The sequence below is a fragment of the Pongo abelii genome, chromosome 3 (assembly GCF_028885655.2).
Source record: "Pongo abelii isolate AG06213 chromosome 3, NHGRI_mPonAbe1-v2.0_pri, whole genome shotgun sequence".
In the NCBI taxonomy this organism is placed as follows: Eukaryota; Metazoa; Chordata; class Mammalia; order Primates; family Hominidae; genus Pongo; species Pongo abelii.
Window position 1 is genome coordinate 1,424,889 of NC_071988.2, and position 13,900 is coordinate 1,438,788.

At 64.1% G+C, this 13,900-nt stretch overlaps 1 protein-coding gene and 1 long non-coding RNA gene across 2 annotated transcripts; both read right to left on the reverse strand.

The window, feature by feature from the left end:
• Positions 1 to 1,834: 1,834 nt before the first annotated feature.
• Positions 1,835 to 5,646, reverse strand: NKX1-1 (NK1 homeobox 1). Its single transcript, XM_024245687.2, has 2 exons — positions 5,146 to 5,646; positions 1,835 to 2,956 (listed from the first exon to the last, which is right to left on the reverse strand). The coding sequence occupies exons 1-2, from the start codon at positions 5,606 to 5,608 to the stop codon at positions 2,073 to 2,075; spliced, it is 1,347 nt and encodes a 448-aa protein (XP_024101455.2). The 5' UTR covers positions 5,609 to 5,646; the 3' UTR covers positions 1,835 to 2,072.
• Positions 5,647 to 8,028: 2,382 nt separating this feature from the next.
• LOC129059221 (uncharacterized) lies at positions 8,029 to 13,421 on the reverse strand. Its single transcript, XR_008524943.2, has 3 exons — positions 12,879 to 13,421; positions 12,246 to 12,505; positions 8,029 to 8,908 (listed from the first exon to the last, which is right to left on the reverse strand). It is a non-coding gene; the product is annotated as an uncharacterized LOC129059221 (long non-coding RNA).
• Between the last annotated feature and the right edge of the window lie 479 nt (positions 13,422 to 13,900).

The window sequence follows — 13,900 nt, forward strand, 5'->3', positions numbered from 1 at the left end:
CCCAGGGGCACTGCTAGGGGCCCTCTGGTGTGGCTCTGTGTTTCTGGCTGAGTCTTGAGGGGAGGAGACAGAGGAGGCCAGGATGGGAGCATGTGGAAGCTGGAGGGACGGGGAGCCAGGATCTAAGCTCCTGGGAGGGCTGCACGCAGCGGTCCGGCCCGGCTCTGAGTGGGTCTGAATCTGGCCTGCACCGTCGCAGCCACCTTCTATCATCTCCCTGTGGGGCTGTGAGCTCCTGGAATGTTCCAGCAAGCTCAGCAAAGGGGAGGGCCCTTGCAGCACAGACCTGGGTTCCTCCTGGCCATGCAGCAGCTGCTTTCCCACTCAGCAGACCCAGTGCCCAGCTCAAGCCAAGCCCGCCGCACTGGCTTCAGCTGTGAGTCGACCCTCTGGCTACACTTGGCCACCTGCAGGTGGCTCGCCTTCCCTCATGGACCCCCACCCAGCAAGCCTGAGCTCTGCCAGTGGAGGGAGGAGGGAGAGGCTGCCCTGCCCCCGGGCTGGTGAGCCTCAGGACACTTGCTGCAGGCAGGTGACTTCACCTATGCAGACCCAGAAAGGGAGCAGAGAGCAACTGGGAGTCAGGCCGGCCCTTGGCTGGAGGAGCCAAGGCCTGCCTGGGGCCCGGGGTGTGGGGGCAGCAAACGCACAGGGTGATCCCAGCCGCCCCTGCGCCCCCCCCCAACCTGCCCGATGGCTGGTGCTGCTCTGGGCCTGCTCTCTGTCCACAGGTGCTGGCCGGGCCAGTGGGCAGCAGTGTCTCCCATCTTGCGTGTGGCACTGGGTATTCACTGCCGGCACCTGCCCCCAGCCCTCCCCCAGTGGTTGCTGTCAGGTTGACAGCCCAGAGATGAGCTCAGCCCACTCACGGAAAATGGACAGGACACCAGGAGACTGGGCCCAGTCAGGGCACAGCCGCCACACACAGCCAGGCTCCCTCTGTGAGGCAGGGCTCAGGATGCCCGCCAGTGGCAGAAGAGGGGCGGCACCTGCCCGGCTGTGGCCAGTGTCTCATGCCGCCTCCCCACCAGTTCTGGGGCTCTGAACCCTCCCCACGTCGCCCTTCCCCGCTTCCAAGCACCAGCTTTTGCATCCACACTGCCGCCCAGCCCAGGCCCCTTTGCCTCTCACCTCCGAGCCCAGCTCAGGCGAACACCAAACCCACAGGGCTCCGAGAGCCTGTGAGGGGATGTAGGGATGGTTTCCAGCGTCGTTGGAGGAGAGGTGGCAGCTCCAAGAGGGAGCACTCGACCCGACTCTTGGGGGCCGGGGTCTGAATGGGCTGGGACGCTCTTAGGCAGGTAGCTGCGCCCAGGCAGCCCCTTCTCCTCTCTGGGGGAAAGCAGGCAGGCGCTTCTTCCTCCAGGCAGTAGCCGAAGCTGACACCGCCCCCAAGCTGACACGCCCAGCCCGGTGCTCCCTTGCGGGGCTGCGGGGCAGGGGAGTGGGACCGGAGCAGGCTGCAGGGGTGGGGAGCAGGAGGCGGAAAATGCTGCGCACCCAGCCGCGGCCCCACCAGCTCCGTAGCTAAGAGGAGAGGCGAAGAGGAAGCAGGTGGTCACTTTCCGGGACCCGTGATCTTCTTTTTTGGGACGCGGAGGGGGCGGTCAGAGAGGTGACGCTGGGACCTGAGCCTCAGCCAGCTTGGCGGGTGAGCCCCTGCGCCCAGCCCCTGCGCCCACGACGACGGGCAGGCACCAGCAGAGAGGCCTGAATTCCGGCCGGGGGACGCCAGGCCGGTGGGAAAACGGGCTGGAGTCCCGCTCAAGGCCAACACCCGAGGCGCTTTGGTACCCACCGGAGAGGATTCATGGGTGGGCCCGGCCGGGCAGAGGGCGGCGCGGGAGCCTGGGAGACGGGGGCGCGGCCGCCTGCGGTTTATTGAGTGAAGTTCTGCAAAGTGCTTCGCAGCGGGCCGAGCCCGCGGGAGCCGCCTGCCCTGCCCCGACGCGCATGGTCATTTATAAATTTAAAACTCTTCCGTAGCAACCGGTTATGTACAGAGTCAACGACTGGAATCTTAGAAAACAGCCGGGCCCGGCGGTGGCCTCGGGGGCGGAGCGGCACGGGGCTCAGAGGTGCGGCGCGTAGAAGGCGGGCGCCCCGTAGGTCTGCGAGCCCAGCACGAAGGGCGAGAGCACCGCCGGGCTCGACAGGAACGGCAGCTGCGCGGCGCACACCAGGCCTCCGGGGCCGTGCGCGGGGTACCCGGCCGGGCCGTGCATGCCGAGCGGGGCGCCCATGGGCGGCGAGGGGCTGAGCGGGCTGAGGCCGCCGGGCAGCCCCGTGCCAGGCCCGGCCCCCGGTCCCGGTCCGCCGCCGCCGCCGGTCGGAGCGCTGGTGTCGGCGCCCGGGTTCTGCTTCTTCCACTTGGTTCGGCGGTTCTGGAACCAGATCTTCACCTGCGTCTCGGTGAGGCTGAGCGACAGCGCCAGGTTGAGGCGCTCGCACACCGACAGGTAGCGCGTGGCCTTGAACTTGTTCTCCAGCGCCACGAGCTGCTCATAGGTGAAGGCTGTGCGCGCTCGCCGCGGCTTCCCGGATTTGGAGTCGGACCCCGTGCGCTTCCGCTTGGGCTTTGCAGCCGTCGCCGTGCCCTGCGGGGTGGTCCCCGCTCCCCCCGGCGCCGCTGCACCTCCTAGCGGGCCCGGGGCTCCGGGCGAGTTCCCGCGGGGTCCGGGGGCCGCTGCCTCGTCGACAGTGGCTCCGGGGGAAGCGTCGGTCTCAGCTGCGCCCTGGCAGCCCGACCCGCGGGCCCCGAGGCCGCCGCCGCCTCCCCGCGCCTCCTGCGCGCCTTGCGCCGCCTCAGTCTCGGGCGCTTCGTCCTCGTCGTCGTCCTCGTCGTCGGGAACCCCGTCCCCGCTGTCCGCGCTCGGGCTGTGGCCGCCGCCGCCGCTGTTGTAGCCGTTGGTGTCGTTGGTCTCGGCCTCCCCTGCCTTGTAGGGGTCGCCGGCATCTGCGGGTGGGAGGGACAAGGGCAGGACAGGGCAGTTAGGACCTGCCCGTTCCCAGATCCCGCCCTCCGCGCGCCCCGCTTCCTACCCCAGGGTTCCCTCCCTCCTCCTGCTCAGCTCCTCCTGCTTCTTCACCCGCCTCCTCTCTCTTTCCTTCGCTCTGTCGTTTCCCTCCCCTCGGCCTGTCCTTCCTTCCCGCCGCCCGCGTCTCCTCTCGGTCCCTTGCTTGTTTCTTTCAATGGAGAGGGTCCCCCTCGCCCCGCGCTGCCGGTTCTCGCAGCGCCAGGCGTGTTTGCCTGAGCGGGGCTGGACGGGTGCTGCGGGCCGGGCCCGGCTGCGGAGATTACAGCGGAGTGGAAACTCTGATCGATCCGCAGGGCTGATACAAACTTAATTAAACTCATTTTGTGTAATGTACAAACTAGTTAAGGGCATTTAATTTATTTCGGCCTATATTACCCTCCAATTACCGCCGGCGCAGGGCCAGCCAATTACCGGGCATTTCATAACAGGCCCGGGGGTGGGGCCGGAGCCGGCCGAGAGAATGGGGCTTAGGGGACCCAAATCCTATGCCCTGGCCCCGACCCTACCTCAAGCCTCCAGGCCCTGAGATTCGGTCGCGAGGGTCAGCCCCGGCTCCCCTGCTCGCGCCTCGGCCCCTGCGCAGAGTTGCCGCGGGTAGGGCCCTGCTCGGCCTCACCAGGAGGGTTGGGCGGGCGTGCAGGTCGGAGTGGCTCCCCGCGGCCTAAAGGCCCGCGTCGGCCGAGTCTGAACAGCAGCTCCGCATCCTCCAAGCAGAGGCCCTGAAGTGACTGCATTTTGAGTCTCTGAAATTTGGAAGAAAGCATCTCTCCCAGGCAGGGTCGTCTATGCCCCGGCACTAGAGGCCTAAGTCAGGAGGAGTCGGGGCAGGTGCCCTCCACAGAGCTGCCCAGCGGCAGCCACGGCCTGCTCTCCGGCCAGGTCGGAACCGAAATCTCCGGTAAGAAATGACCAATCGCTCCTGTCAGATTCCTCCAGGGCGACTGGCCACCGGGCATGGAGGCCAGCAGGTGGTCTGGGTCCCCGCGTCCCTCAGCAGGAGTAGGATCCGCCCCTAGACGACCGCGAGCGCCGTCCCAGCCCTGCCCCGGGTGCCTGGCCCAAATGACTCCCCGGCTGTACTATGCGCGCGCCTTCCCGGCTTCAGCGGGATCCCGGCCTTCCGCCCCATAGGCTCCCCGCAAGTGGAGGCTCTGAGCGCAGCCGCCGCAGAGTCCGTAGGGTCCACTCCACTCAGCCGGATTTGTTCGCCCTCCATCTCTGCCGACCCGGAAGAAGCCCCGCGCAGGTGGGCCCGCAACCTCCAGGGGCGGAGCCGGTGGCCGCGGCCCAGCCCGGTGCGCCCCGCGCTGTCCTCCCTGTGCCTCAGCAGGGCCGGAAAGTTGGAGGGAGGAGGCGGGGGAGGGGACACAAAAAGCAATCAGGAGCGGGTCAAATGCAATTCGCGATCAATAGCGGCCCCTAATAAGTGTAATAGGTTTTAATCGAGTAATTATCCGAATTTTGACCCTATAATTTAGATGTTCGGGGGGAGTTTGCAAGGTGCTTGAAAGAGATATGCACGCGCCGTAATGGGATATCGACCCGACCGGGGGCGCGGGCCGCCCCATTACCGGCCGCTTTCCGCCGCTAAGCACATTTCCCCTTAACTGTAATCGAAGAGATTTAATTGTTTTTCCAGAGATAACCAGCGTTTTGTCACAATTAGTCTGATTTGTCCAAAAAAAAAAAAAAAAAAAAAAAGAGAGAGAGAGAGGGAGAAAGGAGGGAGGGAGGGAGGCCTCGGGCGGGCACAGTGGGGGCGGGGAGGTCACGGGACAGCCACCGCGCGCGGCCCCTCGCCTCCTGCACCAACTACCCTTCCAGGCCGGAGACGCGCGGAGGCGAACCCTGGACCGGCCTCACAACCCTGCAGCCCCTGGGCCTGACTCGGCTAAGCTTCTCCAGAGGAGCCTGGCGATGCAGGCCCTGCAGTCCGGGTCGGATGGAGGCCACGGGTGGGCTGGTGCGGTCCCGGCGCTCTGCGAACTTTCCACGGAGCCTCGGCGTGGGCCAGACCCAACTCGCCATGGTGTCCCAGGGTTGTAAACGCATAGAAGCCGCCGGTCCCCCTGTCCCTGCGACCTGGTGCCAGGCGCATCCTACTCACTCGGCGGCTCAGCTCCGGCGGCTCCGACTCCCCCGGCGCCGGCGAGGGTGCGGCGCTCCAGCTCCTCCGCGCGAGGCGGGCGTCCCGAGGCGGCGGGTGCAGGGGCGCCTGGGGCCGAAGCGCAAGGGGCGCACGCAGCGGGCGCCACTGGGCCCAGCAGCAAGCAACGACGCCTCCTGCTGTTGAACTTGTTGGGGTCCAGGATGTCCAGTACCGAGAAGGAGGTGGGGCGCAGGGGCGCTGCGGGCCGGGCCGCTCCAGCCCCCTCGGGCGCCGCAGGCACAGTGTCGCTGGCCGCGAGCGGCGGGGCTCCAGCGCGGGGAAAGGCCGGCAGCTCGGCGCGCCCGTCCATAGCTTCCCGGGCAGCGGCGGCGGGAGCGGGCGGTGCGGGCCCCGAACCTGGCCTGGGAGGCGGCGGCAGCGCGGGAATGTCCCCAGGAGCCGCGGGGCCGCTAGCGCTCATGCCGGCCTCCCGCCGCTCCGGCGGCTCTGCTCCCTCCGCCTACTGGGCTCCCATCCCTGGCGGCCCCGGCACCGCCACACGACCCCGCGCAGGCGGCCGCTGCTCCTCTCACTCTCGGCGCCGCGCCCTGCGCTCGGCCGGTGCTGCCTTCGCCGCCGCCTTAGGCGCCCGCGGCGCCCGGTCCGCGCATTTATGGCAGCCCCGCCGGAGGCGCCCACGCGCCCACACGCCGAACACACGTGCGACCGCAGGCGGCCGCGGGGCTCCACCGCCCTCGTTAGCGCGCGCGCCTAATTGGCTGCGAACGGTCCCGGGCCGAGGAGGCGGGCTCCGCACGGGACACACAGACGGAGCCGCCGGGCCGGACGAACAGACACGCAGCCCGGAGCCCAGCGCGGTCCGCAGGCGGCTGTCGTGGTCAGCGGCGCGTCGCTGCGCCTCCGCTCGTCCGGAAACGGCGCGCCAGCCTCCTTGGCAAAGGGGGAGGAGACAGCCCCGGCTTTTAAATAATTGCGGGATCAATCTGCGGCGGGGCCGCAGAGACCCCAGGGCGCGCGGGCCAGCGAGCGCCAAGAGTTGGCTGGGACATCCCGGCGCAGGATGCGGTGACTGGCCCAGCCTCTCCTCCGGGCCCCCAGCGCGCAGGGCCCTGAGCTCCGAAGGCTCCCACAGCTCTGGCGCCCCTCGGCAGTTGGGGTGGGGATAGAGGGAGAGGTTCTCATGCGCGATTCTCCGAGTCTCCGCCGGGTCTGCAGCCCCCTCCCGCGCGTTCCGTGGGTCTCGGTCCCGCCTCTCTCGCTTGCTCCCGCTTGGGGTCTCCTTTTGCGTCTCCGGGGTCTCTCTTGCTCAGGGTCTCTGCCCCTCCATCCCTTCCCACGCCCGCCCCTTTCACGTCGTCAAATTAGGGCCCGACCTGGAGTCCCAGCAGAGGGGCGGGGCAGGCGGCCCCCCGGCCGCTCATTAGAAGTGGAATCGAAAATGAGAAAGACTGCTTGTCCCTCTTAACCCGCCCCCAAAAGGGGGACCGGCAAATTGCACACACAGCAGGCGGCCTACATAAAATCGATCCTCTTCAAGTAAGAGAAACATGTGTGTTTCTTCCAAAAATAATATGACAAATGCCCCCTTCTCCACATCTGGATAAACAGGAAGCCCCGCGGCCTGAGTATTTGGGGACGTTTTATCTACAGCGGCGTTGTTTGCAGGACAGGGCCCTGCGGCCCTCGGCCCTCGAGGATTGGGCCTGGCGTCCGGAGTCCCAGTGCCGGATCGCGGTAGCTCCCCGGCGGGTCGCTCGTCTCCCTCCTCCTCCTGCCCACGCAGCGAGCAGCCAGACGCAGGTGGACCCTGGTGGGCGCCGGCAGTGGGAGCGCGCGCGCTTCTTCAGGGTGTGAGCGCGCGGGCGCGTGCACCGGCGGGTGTGCGCGCCGCCTTACGCTGCGGTCCCCGGAGCCTGTTCCGCGCGCAGGGCGGTCCTTTGCAATTACCGCGGGCAATGATCCTTTGGAAGCAGAAATTAAAAGTTGGGAGAAATAATGGTGGACCGATCGGCTGTAATTTGGGCCAAGCTCGGACACGCTGAGCCCCAGGGAGGCTGGAACTTGTTGGGGGAGGGGGGCCCGCAGGCCTTCCCCTCCCTCTTCCCCTCCCTCTTCCCCTCCCCTTTCCCCTCCCCCGCCCTCCCCGCTGCTGGTCCATCCCGAGATTCTAATCAGATCCACAACACTGTGTCCTTCCTTGCCAGGACTTGATGATTCTTTATCTTTAAATTATAAATCACCTCTGGGGAAGAAGGGTGGGTAATCTCCCATCGCAGGGAGGCAATTATCTCCTTTCCGCCCCATCTTGGTCTTCACTCTTCACACTCTCCCCTCCCTCAGCTAAATTTGGATATAGAGGTGCACACGCCACTCACACACACACACACTCGTCCACAAGTGCGTAGCACACACAAGCACAGATCCGTTCACGAGCACCCAGGCACACAAGCCCGGCAGAGCCCTCACAAACGCACTGGCATCCCTGCATCTCCCTCTTCCCCGTCAGCGCCAGGGCCAGCTCCGCGCTGGTCTTGGCTTCCTCTTTAACTCTTTCCCGAGAAGGGGCACACAAGACCCTTTCCAGGTCCCTGTGCCCCCTCCCCAGGAGACACAGCCGCTGGGTGGCGGGCGCAGCCTGGGTGGGGGAGGGCCGGGCAAGTCTCAAGGGCAGACCCCTGACCTGGCTGCGGGTCTCCCTGCAAGCACTACCCACTCAAAGCGTCCGTCCCTGCCACGGCCTGACCTCAGCCAAACATCTCCCACTAGTAGCTACAACACCCACCCCTGCCGGGTCCCAGACAGTTGGAACACCTGCGCGTGAGGAAGGGATGGGTAACGGGCACACAGCACTCTTAGTACAACTTTCAAAACGAACACAATCACATGGAAAAGATGTTTTATACAACATAGATGCAGTATGTATGATGACTGTCACTAAAACATAGTAAATATAACACATTATATACGATAGGGAATAGCATAACGAAATTGTGTTATAATATACAACGATGACTCGTTTCCCAGCAAACACGTGCACACCAAGCACTGCAGAATGTTCTCCCTGATGGGGGCGGGGGCTGGTCAGGGTTGAGTGCCACTTTGACGAAAGCACGTGGCTATCTGAAGTTTGTGGGGCCCAAGGTTCTCCTTGAGCCCTCCCTCCCCTCCTCTCTCTGCCCCACACCATCCTCATGTGAGCGGCAGCGGGCAGGGTAATGAACTTCGAAGTTTTCAGTCAGGCTCAGAGGAGCAGGGGCCGGGTGGTGGAGCCTGAGGGGTCCCCCAGAGCTACACAGGGCACCTCCCGTCGCCTCCCCTGGGAAAAGCTCGGAGAGGGCATCGCTGCGTGCTCCCCTGCCCCACCCCTCCCCCATCTCTGAGGAACAAGGTAAGCCACAGAGATGCAGGGCACCCCTCTTCCTCCTCTCTCAGATCCCCAGAAACCTCCCTCCCCTCCCCGATCTCAGCCTAGCATGTCTGGGGCTATAAAGACGTCCTTACACTCCTAATCACAATTGATTGTCAATTAGACCCCCATTTGTGCAATCTCTGCCCATCTGCCATCTCGGGTTATCTCCAAGACACCAGCTTCTCTTGCAGGGCCCCAGGTGGGCACTGACAGGTGAAATCAGTGCCGGGGGTGGGCTGCCCCTGCCTGCCCAGTGCACAGGAAACATTCCCTCCATTGCAGAGCTCTCCCCTACTGCAGGTCCAGGTGCGGTCACGATGGGCTTGGGTGTGGGCGTCGGCAGGAACACACCTGGGACAGCAGAAGTATGGGTGGTTGTAAAGGGTCTTAGAAGGGAGCATGAGGAAAGGAATGGGTGGGAGCTGAGACTTCAAGGATTTTCTTCCCAGCATTAGAGGTTTTTAAAGTTTGAGGGACAAGAGGAAGAGGGGGAGCCAGCCACCACTGCCACGAACTCAGCATGGGTTTATGAACCACCCCCCGCCTCATTTTTTTCATCTGTCAATTGTAGGGGTTGAGTCCCATGCGAGCTTCCAGGCCCTGATACCCTCCCCTCATGGGGCGAATGATGACGACAAGGTCACAGCCTTTTACTTGGTGCAGGGAGGGGGGTCCCTTCTCTCTTTGCCTGGAAAGCTTTAGCTGGATAGGCTGGAAAGGCAGCAGGGTCCCAGGGGCTCTAGGGTTGGGCAGAGGCATAATCACCTCCACTTTGTATAGTGTTTACCTGGTGCGAAGTGCACCCCACCCCACCCGTGGCCCCACAGCCTCGCTGTGCACCTCCTGGCATCTGCCGGACGGGGGCGGGGGGTGCGGGCGGAGGACGGGGAAGAAGGCTCCTGTGTCCCCTCCTGTCGCCCCTGCACACACTCCGCGCCACGGCGACCCATGTTGATCACCAGAGTTTGGGAAGTCAGAGGGGAGCCCTCTGCTTTCAGGCCTGGGTTCCTTCTCTAAGATATGCCCACTTAGGGGCCTGTGACTCCTCAAGAAAGAGGGCACCACACTCGGGACACCAGAAGCGAGAGGGGCACAGGCTCTGACCTCGAGAGCACGTCAGCTCTGGAGACCCGCGGCCCCAGCCTCGTGCGCCTCCGCACAGGGCAGCTTCAGCACTGCGAACAGCGCCAGCACCGCGGACAGCGCGCTCCCGCCACGCCCCCGGAGGCCACGGGCTCGGGCCGTGTTCAGCACCGCGGACAGCGCCAGCAACTCCGAGTGTCTCCTGGCCTCCAGCCAGCCGTCTCTGACCTCCCTGCCCCGCTCTCGACTCCTTCTCAAACTTTGGGCTGCCCCAGGGGAGGAAGAGGGCGGCAGGCTGTGTGTGGAGTCTTGGCACGGCGTACATTACACAGCCCGATCAAAAGCCAGCCCGTTCACCTCGACCAAGCCAGCATCCACCAAAGGGCCAGAAGTTTACCAGGCCGTTCACCGCGTGGGCTTCCATTCGCCTACCTGCAAGCTGCGTGAGTTAAGGAGGGAAAGCACGTGGCACAGGGCCTGGCTTCTGGCGAGGAGCCCACCAGAGATGCAAAGGTGAGGCTGAAACCCTTTAAACTTAAAAACAAGAAGATACAAACAATTGGAACAACTGGGGACATGGGTAGTATGTGGAGGGCAGGACGCCTGGCTTCCCATCAGGGCTGCAGAGGTGGCCGCGGCTGGCTCCCTCTCCCAGGTGCTGCTGGTTGAACTTGGAGAGCACCCTGGCTCCTGAGGGTTTACTGACCACAGGGTCAGGCCGGGGCAGGGATTACCACCTTACAGATACATAACCTGAGGCCAGTGAGGACCCATGCTGTGCTCAGTGTCCCCAGCCGGTAAGTGGTAGGGTTTTTATGTGAACGCTGGGGTTCCTTTGACACAGCATTTTTCATGTGCAAAGTCATAGGTAATCGTGTGACTGGTCTCTGAGAGAAAGCATCCAAGCCCAGAGGGGTCCTTACTCCTCAGGCTCTGTCCCTCCAGACTCTCTCTTATTGCCCCTGCCCTCTCTGGCCTCTGCCTGCCACTGGCTTACACTGCATGGGGCAGCAGCATGCCCAGGTTGGAGCCTGCCTGGGATGGCCACCTTCCCTCCCTTGTCCCCAAGCTCCTGTCGGTACTCAGGGCTCGAAGCATAGGCGTTCTCCTGTCTGTGGCTGCCACAGTCGTCTGGGGGTCTCTGTGGGAATCACCAGGGTCATGTTGCCTGAAGACACATGGTCAGGAGACCCCTCCTGAGTGGGGGTCTGGGGGTGCCTTGGCCTCCTGGCCTCTGCCTGCCCCTGCCCCAGCCTGGCTGCGTCCTGTCCTGTCTGCTTTCCATCATTCTAAAACGTAAATTGAATAGTACTCCTCCCCTTCCAGAAATGCCAGGGACCATGTCTGAGATCTGCAGCCTGGCAACAGGGGCCATTCCTGTCTGGATCCTTCCAGCTACCTTGTATGCTCCCTAGGCCTGTACCAGGTACTCCGAGCCCCTCCCTGTGCCTGGATGGCCGAGCCGCCATGTCCTCTCTGCTGGTGGTTACTCCGAGCCCCTCCCTGCGCCTGGATGGCTGAGCTGCCATGTCCTCTCTGCTGGTGGTTACTCCGAGCCCCTCCCTGTGCCTGGATGGCTGAGCTGCCATGACCTCTTGGTGCCCTTAGCCACTCACTAGTGCACATGCATCATCCCTGCTTCCCTTGGTGGCAGCACCACCTGGAAACCACCCTGATTTCCTCAAGTAAGGCAGGTGCCATCCTGTGCAACCCTCCAACCCAAGCTTCCGCAGTTCTGCCTTAACACGTCACGTGATCTTTATCTGTTCACTGGCGGATCCCCCCCCCCGCCGCCCCTGAGACTGTGGGCTCTTGGACATGGTGTGTGTCTCACTTAGCTTTGTCCTTCATCAAGGTGGAGGCAGGATGCAAAAGGCAAAAGCATTCTGGGACAGGGAAGCGTGAAGGGCCCAATGCTGGCCGGTGGGGCAGTGTTTCAGCCTGTGCACCCCACCTCCACCCTTTTAGCGGTCTGACATCCTGGTCCATCTGTCTAGCCCCTGGGCAGGGAAACGGCTCTGGCCACCTTGACTCTGTCCTCCACGAATAGTGTGGCCTAGCACTGATCCATTTTCTCTGTGTGGGCTGGTGGACCCCTGCTCTGGGCTGCTGTGAGTGCCATGGCTTAACTTGGAGGAACTTCCCTGGGCCCCCAGAGACACCTGGGAGCGCACTACCGCCACCTCCATGGCTGAGCAGCTGGTGGGATTTACACCCCAGAGCTGCCCTCGGATCAGGCCACGGGGGACTTTACAGAGAGGTATTTTTATTCAGTTCTGGCTCTGTCTTTCCTGGACTCCCTCTTGATATCCCTGCCTTTGGTAAGTCCCGGGCATCTGAACGCATCTGAATCCCTGCCTCTGGCTCTGCTTTGTCCTCCCCAGAGGCCGTGCAGGAAGAGGGTGGAAACAGAGACCTGAGGAGTCCCCTGCACAGGGGGAGTGGTCATCCCTGCCATGCTGTGGAGCTTGGCTCCAGCTCAAATCAGGAGCCAGGATGTGTGGTGTGCATTCACGGTAGGGCCCGTCCTCCCTCATTGCAGCCCCATCCAACTGGGGAAGCGTTAATTGAATCAGCAATGTGACCCATGGGAGAGTTTACTCACAATTCTCCTCCCTTTACCCTCTCCGTGATCCATGGCCTTCCTCTGGGGAACGAACACTTCCAGCCACGCTGAAGCTGATCTTGCCCCATGATCCGCAGTGGACAGAGTGGTGAGGTGTGGGTTCTGAGCTCAAGCCATAAGGGCCCCCTGCCGGTTGGAGACCCCCTGCATGAGAACGTGCTGCAGGAGCGATTACTCCCTCAGCCTGGGACTTGGAATGAAGACGTGGAGCCAACTGGATCCAATGCGAAGCCTTCATCCTGATGAGACCACCAAGGGCAGCCACACTGAGCCGACCACAGCCCAGAGCAGGAGACGGTGCCGCCTCGACCCTGTCTTTTGGGTTGTTTCCCAGAGACATTGTAACAGAGACCACCCGCCTGGAAGAAGTGGTGCCCCTAGCCACTGCAGGCCGCTGAGTTTTGGGGTTGAGAAAACGTGGCTTCAGCACCACCACCGTGCGTCTGCCCGGAGCCCACCCTCTAACCTGGCTCCTCTGCCTCAGTTTCTCCCTCTGTGACAGGGTTCCATGTGTTCACCTCTATCCTCCCCACCGTTACCCCAGACGCGGGTGCCAGCGTTTCCTCCAGCACGCCGTGCCCCACGAGGAGCCCATTCCCCGTTATCACTCACGGGGCTCCTCGTGGCTCCTCTGACACGGTGGGCACTGTGGTGGCCGTAAGGGGCAGAGATGAGCGCGCTCAGGGAGACCCCGCGGTTACCGCAGCCTTTCAGGGAGGAGGGAGGCGGCGGATGCGGTCTGGGAGGGCTCCGGGAGTGAGAAGGCGGCCCGCGCCTGGCGCAGGGGAGCAGGCAGCTTCCAGGGTGGGTGCGGGGAGGAAGGAGGAGTAAGGGGTTGAGAGGCCAGGTACAGAGCAGGTGCTCAATACCTGGCACAGAGAAAGAGTTCGGCACCTTCACCCCGCCCTGCAGGGCCGCTCTGGGTTCGGAGGGCGCGTAGGGAGGGCGGGTCAGGCCGCGCAATGAGCTTAATTGAGGTTAATGCCTCCCGCAGCTCCGTGATTATTAAATTATCATCATCTCGCGCATGAATCATAATTAGAAGTTTGAGGAACGCTCCTGAGGAAGCCTTGGAGAGTGATTCTGGCGCCACCACCTGCTTGGGGCCGCCCGCGGGGAGGGAGTCGGGGTGGGCGCGTGTCCGCGGGAGGGGGTAAAGGTGGGCGCGTGTCCGCGGGAGGCGGTTGGGGTGGGCGCGTGTCCGTGGGAGGTGGGTGGGGTAGGCGCGTGAGCACGGGAGGTGGTTGGGGGTGGGCGCTTGTCCGCGGGAGGGGGTAAGGGTGGGCGCGTGTCCGCGGGAGGGGGTAAGGGTGGGCGCGTGTCCGCGGGAGGCGGTTGGGGTGGGCGCGTGTCCGTGGGAGGTGGGTGGGGTAGGCGCGTGTCCGCGGGAGGTGGTTGGGGGTGGGCGCTTGTCCGCGGGAGGGGGTAAGGGTGGGCGCGTGTCTGCAGGAGGGGGTAAGGGTGGGCGCGTGTCCGCGGGAGGTGGTTGGGGGTGGGCGCGTGTCCGCGGGAGGTGGTTGGGGGTGGGCGCGTGTCCGCGGGAGGCGGTTGGGGTGGGCGCGTGTCCGTGGGAGGTGGGTGGGGTAGGCGCGTGAGCACGGGCTATTGCGCGCTCACGTGGCGCGCCCCGGGCT

What these genes read in the sequence shown, in the direction of transcription:
- NKX1-1 (XM_024245687.2), bottom strand. Translation starts at nt 5,608, where the DNA reads ATGAGCGCTAGCGGCCCCGCGGCTCCTGGGGACATTCCCGCGCTGCCG. An exon ending in CGCCGGAGCTGAGCCGCCGA is followed by an intron (nt 2,957 to 5,145) that starts GTGAGTAGGATG and finishes TCCCACCCGCAG; the next exon opens with ATGCCGGCGACCCCTACAAG.